Raw genomic sequence first — 12545 nt, 5'->3', positions numbered from 1 at the left:
ATGGAAGGCGGCAATGCTTATCTTCCCCGTGAGATCATCGTCAACATTCTCAAGAGACTTCCCGTGAAATCCCTAATCCGATTTCAAAGTGTCTGCAAAAATTGGAAAAATCTCTTGAATGATCCCTTGTTCATTGCAGATCACCTCCACCACTCCCATCATCGACCTTCTTTTCTCTTCCAACAGCTCTATCAGAGAAACAATCCGTTGTACTTGTGTTCATTCGATCGCAACTTTCGACTCCGTGAAGTCCACAACCCACCTGTGATCGATCACTACTTGTCCAGTTTTGAGAATTTTTCAAACGTTCGGATCATCGGTTCCAGCAATGGCTTGCTCTGCGTTGAACTTCGTGATCATTATATGTCTTCTCATAAGCTTCTAGTGTGGAATCCAGCAATTAAGGAGGAGCGAGAGGTACCCAGAACTACTCATTGTAAGAGTCTGGTCTCTATAGGATTTGGGTTCAGTACGATTGCTAATGATTACAAGATAATTAATATTTCCTTTTTTGGATCGTATCTTGATCCGAAAAGGGGTTCATATTGGGCCTACAAGAGGGGTGTGAATGAAGTGTTAGTGTATTCATTGGGCACAGGGTTGTGGAAACGTGTGGAACATGGGAATACATTAAAGGATCTACGTATTTATTGTGAAGCAGTCACTGATAACAATGGAACCATTATTTGGCTTGCGCAAAATGATGATGGTGATATGATAGTCTCATTTGACATAGCAATGGAAGTGTTTACATTAATACCAATGCCAGCTTTACACCCAGGGTCAACTTCTATTCCTACTTTTTATGAGGACAAACCAGCTTTTCTTTCTCACAAAGAGACAGGAAACTCTAAATCTGGTTTCATTCATTTGTGGGTGGTTGAGGAGAATACATTATGTGCATCTGGAGGAGGGAGATGGATTTGGACTAAAAAATATAGCAGCGGCCCCAATCTCTATCCAGACTATTTAGTTCCACTGAACATTTGGAGGAATGAAATTATTTGCACAGCTGGTCTTCATAGGCAATTCTATTGGAAGACTGAAAAATATAGTGAAGCCTTGAAGGATCGAGGAAGAACTTTATATTTGTTGAATCTCACCACTAGTGAAATTAAGAACTTTTTTATGAACAATTTTATTTGCGGCTCTGGAATCTTAAATTATGTGGAAAGCCTTGTACCAGTTGGTAACATTCACATTTAAGAACTTTGATCCTTAATCTTAGTTATGACTGCTAAGACCTCATTTTTAGGCTCTAATTATAAGACATCGTTTCTAAACTACAAATAAGATCTTATAATTAGGGTCAAAGATAATACATAGTAAATTTACTTTGTTTAAGTGCTTTGGTGGAAGATCATTTGATTGCTCATAAACTTTTGATGCCCTTTCAAGACGTTTATTCAGAATGACGATGAACGCGGCAAATATTCACTGCCAAATATATATTTTTGGCTTTATTTGACACACACACACATATAGATAAAGATATGTGCACATGCGCGTGCGTGTGTGTCTAATTTCAGGTTGTTAGATCAATATTTTACTGGAATTCATCATATGCTCATTTTTTCCCCTTGCACATATATGTTCTTCTTGTTCCGGATGCTATTACTTTTTCGTAAATTTATATAATATAGTATTCACTGAGTATTTAAACTTAATTAGTTTTTAGGGCCTGTTTGGTTTGAGGCTAATAAGAGAGAGATAATGAGATATTTTAATGAATTTGATTTTTAAAAAAATGGAATTCTTTTACTTTTTCATCTTATATATTATCTCTAATAAATCTTTCTAATCCTACTTATCCAGTTTTTTTTTTCTTTTAATAACTTGAACTCATTCTTTCATTTCTGCATCATCTATGTTCAGTGATGCACGGGGTATAAAATATAGTTAGATTAATGGGTTAGCTGTCTGTGAGACGGTGAGTTAAAGCTCATTAGTTATGCATCATTTTCAATTGTATTTATAAGAATTTTAAACAAAATCATGCGGATGGAAATGTGCTTAAAATTGACTTTTTTTGTGACATTAAAAATGAAGTTCACGAGGCACCTTCGACGTTAGGATAATCGGTTCCAGTAATGACTTCATCTGTATTCGACTTCCCTTGTTCTGTGGAACCCAACGATTAGAGAGGATAAATTGGTACTCAGAAATATTGATTTTTTGGGTGATTGCTATTTTGGATTCGGGTTCAGTCTAATTGTTAATGATTACAAAATAAATAGTTAAGATTTATGGTTCTTAGTGAAACTGAATGTGAAGTGGAGAGTGACCATGTAGTAAGGACTGTGCTATCTTTGATCAATCTCACTACTAAGGAATCTAAGATGTTTGTTATTGATCAACAGCTGGGGTTTAGTGATGTTATCAATTATGTAGAAAGCCTTGTTTCAGTCAGTAACATACATATTGAAAAAAATTTTTTGGGGGGGGGGGGGAGAAAGCCTTATCTGGAATGAAGGTTCCAATCTCTACTTAGAGAGATGCTCACATTATGTGGCACAATATCTCAGATATGATTGCCTTAAAGAGAAGAATACGTGGCGTGTGCTGATAAGAAAAATCGTTATCCTAAATCTTGATTATTGCATTGCATATTTATTTTGTTTAAACACAGTGTACTAGAAATGAACCTCTGACAAGTTAGATTATTTGACTGCACTTCTAGTTCAAATGAGGAGTTCCACCCTTGATTTGGAGTTTATTTGTTCTTCTTTCATTACCATAATATGATTCTAAAGCAACCTTGATCCTCAAATACTTTCAAAAGCTTCCCAAGTGGCTTGAAATAATTGAGTAAAATGTAAGAACCCAATAAAAAAAATTATAAAGACTTGAATGTTAACATCTGGGTTTTATGTCATCTCAGCACATTTTTTTTGAGTTTTATATACGTTTGAATACATTTATGCATATTTTGGATATTCAAGATAGGAAAATGCGCATTTGATTTTTTGTTGCATATCATTGCTCAATGGTGCATCTTTTGTTAATTCTCCTCGTTAGTTTTCATGCTTTTGATGTTATTTATGTAGGAATATTTTGATACAATGATCAAGTGGTAACAACTAACTTGTCAAGCTTGGAAGATTTATCAGCAAAGAGAGAGCCATGGAAAATTAGTGCAAGCATGGAGAAACCGAGTTTAAACAGAGAGGCCAAGCGCCTAGGCCATGACTGTAGTGCCTGGGTCGCACGTGATCAATGCAGAAAGGAGACAGAACATTAGTGCTTAGGCGCTAAAACGAGGGCGTGGGCACTTTGTCATTAACAGCAAAATGCTAAGTCCTAGTAAACCAGAAAGTTTAAGGTTTTGGAGCTATGTTGTCCCTCTTCCTTTTGTTCAATGCTTGTGCTAAATATATGTGGCTAAACCTTTAGTTCTAGAGTTATTTTGAGCCATTGTATGTATTGACTTTTGATTGCTCATCTCATTTTGTTATAAATTAATGATACATGTGTTCATTTTACTTTGTTCTATTGACTTTTGATTACTCCCTTCATTTTGTTATTAATTAATGATACATGTGTTCATTTTACTTTTATTTTTTGGAATGCTTCTAAGTGCTTAATCACTATTTAGTTGTTTGATTCACTTGATTGAAACTTGAGAGAGTTAAATTGAGATAGAACTTGCGTAAAATTGTGGAAGAACTTGAAATTTACTTGTTGAATGGATGGTTTTATTAGTAAGATAGAGATATAATTATAAAAATTGCATAGTCACTTTGTGATTGGAATTTAAAATTGGGTTTTATTAATTATAACAAGAGATTGAGCAATTAATAGAATTGAACACTTTGTTTTTGATTTGGAAAAGCTTTTACAAATATATTTTTGAATCACAGATCATTAAAAGGATTTATGTGAGGAAAATTGAATGTTAATAAATACAAGGATGATAAATAATCATAGATCCCATTTTATCCTTAAATTCCAAGTATCATATGCTTTTATTAATTTTCAATTTTATAAATATTTTTCCTTCACTCTTTATATTTGTGTTAGTCAAATTAAATGAAAGTGTATTTGATCGGGTTTTGAAATGAAATCCTCGTGAAAATGATACTTTACTCATCAACTTTATTATTTATCACGACTGATATACTGGCAGTGCGAGCATTGATTAAAATTAGTTGAATAAGGACCTATGGATTTATTATGCCCAAAAATTAAATAATGTTATATAAAATTAGCCTAGATATAAAATGAAGTTATATAAGATTAGTGTAGTTATTCAAATGATTCACATGTCAATCAAATGGTTATCTTTGATAGACTTATAAATTTGTAAAATTAGAAATAATATTTTTTTTTGGAAGATAATTAGAAATAAGATTTTCTTGGAGAAGGTAAGGGAAGAAGATTACAGTAGATATTTTATGATCGATATATTAAGTCGGAGATATGGATAAATTAATAATGAAATATCTTATGTTATTGAAAATTTTTGATATGAAATTTATTTATAACGTCTTAGTTATTTATAACTTATAAGCATCCAAAAATATATATATCTTATAAATATTGTGTGTGTATATATGTGTATGTGGATGTCCATAACTTCCAACTCTCAGGATTATTTATCTTTGAATGTTCTTAATCCATAACTTTAGGATGTGTTTGGTACGAGAGATTTGGGAGAGAGGGGAGGGGAGGGATTATAATCATTTCCCCTTGTTTGGTAACACACAAATTTTGGGGGGAGCAGAATTTTTTTAAAATTTTCCCTCCCCTCCCCTCCCGAACTTCCCCTCCAAAATTGGAAGGATTTAGAGAGAAAGGACAATATTTTGTCATGTTATGATCATTATGTCCATATTTTGCCATGTTGTAACCATTATGTTCATATTTTATTATGTTGTGATTATTATGCCCATATTTTAAATAAAACAAGAGCAAAATTATCCATATTAAAATATTTTTCCTTACTCTCCCCTCTTTTTTTATAAATTCAAACAAGATAATATTAAAATCCTTCTACTCTCCTCCCCTCCCATTCCCTCTATTAAAATCCCTCCCCTCCCTTTTCTCTCATTGAGCCAAACATACCCTTAGAAATAATCCCTTGGTTTTTCTCCCAATTCTTGTCTTGTTATTTTCTTTCTACTTTCTAACTTTAAGAATAATTTATTTTGTTATTGTTCACATCATACTTAGATATAATGAATCAAAACAAAAAACTTACATTAACTACTCCTCCGGTCCTAATTATAAGACCCAATTGACTTATTTGAGGAGATTAAGGAAATAAGTTAAGTTGGTTATTTATAATAAATAAGTGTTGTCATTCCTAAAATATCCTTGCTAATTAAGTATATTAGCTAAAACTATCATTATTAGAAGGATTATCTTGGAAAAAAATGCATAAATATAAGAGACAAAATGGATTGGGGTCTTATAATTAGGACCAAATAAAAAGTCAAACGGGGTTTTATAATAAGGACCGGAGGAGTATATTATTTTAGTACCAATTTAAAGTCCTTTATCAAACTTAATTTTGAAAGCATATTGTTATAACCTATAAGAAACAGCACTTGAAGCACAAAATTATAAAATAATATTCGACATTGAAATTTCCAACCCAATTACTTTTTATATATATATATATATATCTATATATATATATTCTATAAATATATATCAAATTATTTTTATAATGGTGGGATTATGTTTTAACTATTTAAGGAATGAGAAGTATTTAAGATATGATTCATATAACTCTTCTAATGTATATATAACAATTTATTGAGGGATTTAATATTACTTAGTAGTATTAATTAAATAGAAATATGCGGAAACAACTCTTATATTCCTGTTAGTTACTGCACCAACTCTCCAGAAGCTGAAGCCAACAAACCCTAACCATCAATAATGCCTTTACACCTCAACCGATATCTCTTTCGTATTGTAAAATCTGCAATATTATTTGTAAAATTAGAAATAAGATTTGATAGAGAGGGTAATGGAAGAAGATCATAGCAGATATTTTAATAATAATATCTTATGTTAGCGATAATTTATGATATGAAGTTTATTTTGTAGCTAAATTTTGGAGGGGAAAGACATTTATGCCTTTATTTTATTTTATCTTAAAAAAGGATTATTTATTGCGGATTTATAAGATACATAATGAGATTTATAATGAAAATTAGACAATTTATAAAAAACATAAACTAATTAACAATACATAAGAAAATTACAACAAAAATGAGGTGATTTATAAAAAAAAAATAGTGAGGGATTTACAATAAATAACCACAAAAATATCTTTTCACCTGCACATAAAATTTAATTTAATTTTTGTTCAGGGATACAGTGAAATTTGACAATGTTTTTGAGGGGAGGTTTTGGATAACAAGTGTCCAGGGGGTTTGGTGGGGAATTCTTCCATTTATTAATACTACTGGTCAAAGCGCACTTAAATTCCTTTGATACTAATATTCTACTACCTACCTCCGGTCCTTATTATAAGACCTCGTTTGACTTTTTGTTTAGTCCTAATTATAAGACCCTAATCCATTTTGTCTCTCATATTTATGCATTTTTTTCTAAAATAATCTTTCTAATAATGATAGTTCTAGCCAATATACTTAATTAGCAAGAATATTTTAGGAATGACAACATTTATTTATTACAAATAACTAACTTAACTTACTTCCTTAATCTCTTCAAATAAGTCAACTGGGTCTTATAATTAGGACCGGAGGTAGTATTATCTTCCTATTATTTTTAATATAAGACCTAATTTTTAATTTTTTTAAATATAAAATCTATTTTTTATATTTATTAGTTTTTTTTAAATTATCTTTATGAATACTTTGATAACCATAATCAAGTATAATAGGGAGAAAGGGTATTAAGAAAATTGATTATGGTGTTTTAGGAAAAATATGTCACTTTTTTTATAATTAACTAACTTACTTAATTTATTTAATTTAATCAAATTAGTTAAATGAGTCTTATACTGAGGGTAAGAATAAATTGAAATTGCAATTCAAATTAAAATTAAATCGAAATATCAAATATTTACGCACCAAACACTTCAAGCTAAAACCCATAAACCCTACACCAACCGCCGTCTCTTTCGTCTGCGAATTCTGTGAAGCGACGGTAATGGAAGGCAACAGCGCTTTTCTGCCGCAAGAGATCATCGTCAACATTCTCAAGAGACTTCCTGTGAAAACCCTAATTCGGTTTCAGTGTGTCTGTAAAAACTGGAAAAATCTCTTGAAGGATCCATTGTTCATTGCAGATCAACTCCGCCACTCCAGTCAACGACCTTATTTTCTCGTCCAACAACTCTATCGGACAAACAATTCGTTGCACTTGTGTTCATTCGATCGCGACTTTCAACTCCATGAAGCCCATAACCCTCCTCTGATTGATTACGACTTGTCCAGTTCTGATAGTTTTTCAGTTGTTCGGATGATCGGTTCCAGCAACGGCTTGCTCTGCGTTGAACTCTGTGATCATTATGTGTCTCCTCATAAGCTTCTAGTGTGGAATCCAGCTATTAAGGAGGTGACAGAGGTACCCCAAGCTACTAATTGTAAGAATCAGTTATCTATAGGATTTGGGTTCAGTAAGATTGTTAATGATTACAAGATTATTAAGATTTCTGTTTCTGAGTTTTATTTTGATATGAATAGGGGTTCATATTGGGTACACAAGAGGGGTATGAATGAACTTTTAGTGTATTCGTTATGCACAGGGTTGTGGAAAGATGTGGAATTTGGGGACAGAAAGGATATACGTATTTATTGTGAAGCAGCCACTGATAATAATGGAACCATTATCTGGCTTGCACAAAATTTGAATGGTTATCTGATAGTCTCATTTGACATAGCAATGGAAGTGTTTACATTAATACCAATGCCTGATTTACACCCCAGCTCCACTTGTATTCCTACTTTTTATGAGAACAAACCAGGTATTATTTCTTACAAAGAGATAGGAAACTCCAGATCTGGTTTCATTCATTTGTGGGTGGTTGGGGAGAATGCGTGTGCATCTGGAGGAGGGAGATGGACTTGGACTAAAATATATAGCAGCAGTCCCAATCTCTATCCATACTGTTTAATTCCAAGGAACATTTGGAGGAATGAAATTGTTTGCACAGTTAATGAATTCAGTCGGAGAACTGAAGAATTTGGTGAGGTCGTAGAGGATCGAAGAACTTTATATTTATTGAATCTCACCACTTATGAATCTAACAAGTTTGTTATGAAGAATTATAGTTGTAATTATTGTACTAGAATCTTAGATTATGTGGAAAGCCTTGTACCAGTTGGTAACATTCACATTTAAGAACTTTGATCCTTAATCTTAGTTTTACATTGTAAATTTACTTTGTTTAAGTACTTTTGGTGGAAGATCATTTGATTGTTCATAAACTTTTGATGCCCTTTTGAGATGTTATTACATGTGGAAGAATTTATGCAGAATCTCTCTTTTCTTTTCTACTCTCCCTGTGACTCTTTCCATCTGAACCTGTGACTTTCTCCTTTCTTTCTGTGATTTCCATTATTTTCTTAGAATCCCTATGACTGCACTTGAGTACTATAACTGATATTTCTCTCTTTGCGATTGTACTGGGAGTCTGTGATGAATTTTGAACTATACGTTACCAGATTCGCATCCATATTTCTGTTCTATTTTCTTGTGCATTTCTGACTATAATTTCAAGTAACACCACTGCTACATTGGTGTTTTCATTGCCTTCCGCTACCGTGATAGATTCTTTTCTAAAGTCTGCCACCACTGATTTTGATTATTTAGCCGCCAAAACTAAACAATTTGTTGATTCCTTGGAGCGCCGACTTTCTGCAAACATAGCTCACTATGACCGTGTGAACGCTATGATTGATTCTATCAAACACAAATTGGAATCACTACATAATAAATTCAATCGTATGTTATCCCCCACCTTCATGGATATGAGCTCTGTTTCTGCCATAGTTGATATCCACCCCAAATTTGACATTGTGTATTCGCCGACCATGATAGTTACGAGTTCGGCTTCTACCATCAATTCTCCCATTTTTGACGGCTTGGATTTTGATATGGCGGAGGTTACAATTGGGTGTTTGTTTGATGAGTGGTTGGAGTTCCATGTACTGCGTTCTGATTCAGCACATTTGGCGAATTATTCAGTGCTTACTGGCTCCATGGCGAGTTCTGATCCTATAAATGGGCTTGGTGCTTCAACTGTTGTGGATTCTGACACCTTATTGATGACAATGAGCAAGATTTGTGTTGAAGATGACATTCTCAAAAAACACGATGCACCCCACCTTGTGAAGCCAACTTGCAGTCGTTACGACTCTGCTCAGTGACTCTTTGATGCACTTACTAATGCAGCTCTATTAAATTCTTTTAAGCTCCCAGGGCCTATGCTTGGTGCTTTAAAAAACCATGGGTACTTCCTCAATTTATTAAATTCTAAACCATTGGCTTTCGAATGTTATGCCTATGCCTTACCTATTCCCATGTTGTCTGGTTTTACAGATGTTGGTCATTGTTGTTTATCACATAGTTGCTTACATATACAGTTGGTGTTTGATCTCGGGCCCTCAATCCTTGTTCAATTCTTAACTACTGATTTGTGGCCATGCCTTGTACTTTTTGGGTATCATACTTTGGTTTCACCTCTGCAGCATTTTGTTTTGATGGCAAAGAACTACAGAGGCAATGATAAATGTTTTTATTGACATTGCACCTATCTGTGCATTAGTTATGAAACTTGAATCCAAAATTCTGAAGTGTTGTAATGTCTCAGTTACTGGTGTGATTATTTTTCCGGATAAGAATATTCTGCCGCAACTAATTAGCGGTGATTTTTGTTCTACTTTTTCGCCTCTTGTTACCTATAAGAGCTTGAATGATTATAACAGACACTTGTTAGAATTATTGCATATCAAAGGACTGATTTGGAGGGGACATGAGCATTTTGCTTAACATGTGCTGCATGCAAACTTTGAACAACTACCTATGGAGCCAAGTGCCGACAATAAATGGATAATAGAGAGTATTGATCTGGACATTACTGGATTGGTTCTCAGTAAATTCAGTGCATATGGATTAAGTTTACATCAGTTTGAAGGTCTTTATCATTGTGGACACGATAACTGTTGGCTAGATGATTAGATTGCATATGAATTTGTTGCTCTTCATCGCCGCCTCATGTCTACTGTTCTTAAAAACGACTAAATTACTAGCGTTGTTTTTCCACAAGCAGCTAGTACCATGTTGTGATGCCTTGGAAGCCCTGCCTTGGAAGCCCTAAATGATATTTGTATTGTTATGAACTTATATACAAGGACCCATATAAGCAAGTCAATTCTTCCTTTGCCCATAGTGCAGAGGGATTTTGCAGTTAATTTCATCAACTTATTTCCTTTTGCTTGGGAGCAAGTTTCAGTTCTTTTGGTTGTCCAAATGGAGCTGTGTGGTATTATTGTTGAAGAAAAACATCAAGACCATGTTTTACAAGTTTTCAGTTCGATGGGTGAATTGCCTGTCGCCCTCGTCAAAGCTACAAGTCAGTTATGCTTTCAACACCGTGTTTTTGGGATCTATTATATTTAACTTCCTGGAATGGTTTGGATCCTCCTGTGAAGCATATCCTTGTTTGGCTTATGATTACCTTTTATTCTCCGGCTTGGCTTGCTCCACTTGGGTATCCTAACACTTATTTGCTCAGCATGCTGTATTCACCAGTTATTTGTAAATTCCCTTTGGCTACTGCACTTGAGAACTGTCATGTAGCTACTGCATTGGCACTTTATAATGAGATGATGCTCGATGTTTGCTATCCGACACTAATTCATACCTTTGACCTTGAGGACAAGGTCAATTTCAAGAGGAAGCAATGTTATGGTCCAGAAATGTGTGGGCCTTATGGAAAGAGATGGGCCCAAAGCTCATTTACATGGACCCAAATAGGTGGAATCCAAATAGGGTTGGAGATGGAAATACGAGGGAGAATAGGAGGCAGTGTGGGGTGTGGAAGAATTTATGCAGAATCTCTCTGGCTTCTCTTCTCCTTTACCTGTGAATCTTTCCCTATGAACCTGTGCCTTTCTCCTTTCTTTCTGTGATTTCCGTTATTTTCTTAGAGTCCCTGTGACGGTTCTTGAGTTCTATAACTGTTATTTCTCTCTTTGCGATTGTACTGTGAATCTGTGATGAATTTCGAACCATACGGTACTAGATTTGCATCCATATCTCTGTTCTATTTTCTTGTGCATTTCTGACTGTAATTTCAAGTAACATCAGTGCTACATATTCACTGCCAAATATTTTTAGCTTTGTTGGTATAGATATGTGCACATGCGTGTGTCTCTAATTTCTGGCTGTTGTCCTTAGTTTTCATCAATAAGATCGCTGATGTATGGATTATGGATTATACCAATAGTTTTATATCATATGAGAGCACACAAAAGCAGGTGAAGTTAATTTTATTTTCTTTCCTGTTCATTTCATTTAAATTGATTTTATATGATCATTTGAAAAAATGGTGTGTGGATAAAAGATTTTAATTACTTTTTTAACCTTTTCATCTTATATATTTTCTCTATTAAACCTTTCGAACGCTGCTTATCCATTTCTTTAAATTGAACTCATTCCTTCATTTCCCCTTCATCTTTGTCTAATGATGCATAGGGTGTAAGATTAATAGGTGGTTAGATATCTGTGAGGCCATGGGTTGAAGCTAATTAGTTACGCATTATTTTTAAATTTATTTATATGATTTTTTAATTAAATTATGTGGATGGTTAAAATTGATATTTTTTTCGACTTCAAAATTGAAAGTTCACAAGGCACCTTTGATGCATAGCTTGTTGCGGGTTAGGATCATCATTATTCTTTTTTAAAATGGGGTTATATGATCTTAGAGTAGTTATTCAAATGATTCACATATCAATCAAATGATTTTGGAAAAATCGCATAAAAACACCTTTGAATATATAAAATAACAAAATGAGTTCCTGAATTAACATAATTTTTTGAGAAGTGTGGGTCTTAAATTGTAAATATAAAATGAAGCCTAAAAGATTAAAATGCTCCTATGTTATTTAGAAACATTAATGAAGGTAGGGAAAGAAAATTTATGGTGGGGTCTACCTAGAGAAGGAAAGGTCGACATATTTTGTAGCTTCCAACTGTGGTGATCAAGTGGGTAAAGTTTCTAACTATATTCTTCTATTCTTCCCTCTAAAATCGAGCAATGTGATTCTCTTCTTCGTTTTGGTGAGTTGCATTATGGTTCAATGTGTTATAAGTTAGGAGGGGGTGAGAGATGAAATTGATGATAAAAGATATTAGTTGGAAGAGGTTGTGATTAGTTTGAGATAGAATATTTTTGCTTTTGTAGTCTGATTCCTAATCTTTAATTTGCATGGGTTGGTTGTGATGGACAAGGGTTAGGAATGTTAGAAATGGTAGAATGTGGGGGAAAAATGGAACTTGGAGCAATGAATACTGTAGAAATGTAAATGGTTATGTTTTTACAATTAAAAGTTGTTATT

The 12545-nt window shown here is 33.6% G+C and overlaps 1 protein-coding gene across 1 annotated transcript; it reads left to right on the top strand.

The window, feature by feature from the left end:
- LOC114719469 (putative F-box protein At3g16210) lies at nt 1–1206 on the top strand. The gene has a single exon (XM_028904981.1). It carries the CDS (start codon nt 1–3, stop codon nt 1204–1206), a length of 1206 nt encoding a protein of 401 aa, XP_028760814.1.
- The last annotated feature ends 11339 nt before the right edge of the window (nt 1207–12545 follow it).

This window comes from Neltuma alba, unplaced genomic scaffold (genome assembly GCF_004799145.2).
Source record: "Neltuma alba isolate B1F8T4 unplaced genomic scaffold, ASM479914v2 tig00011916_pilon, whole genome shotgun sequence".
NCBI lineage: Eukaryota > Viridiplantae > Streptophyta > Magnoliopsida > Fabales > Fabaceae > Neltuma > Neltuma alba.
Note: the sequence above shows the minus strand (reverse complement) of the source record. Positions and strands in the feature narration are given on the sequence as shown.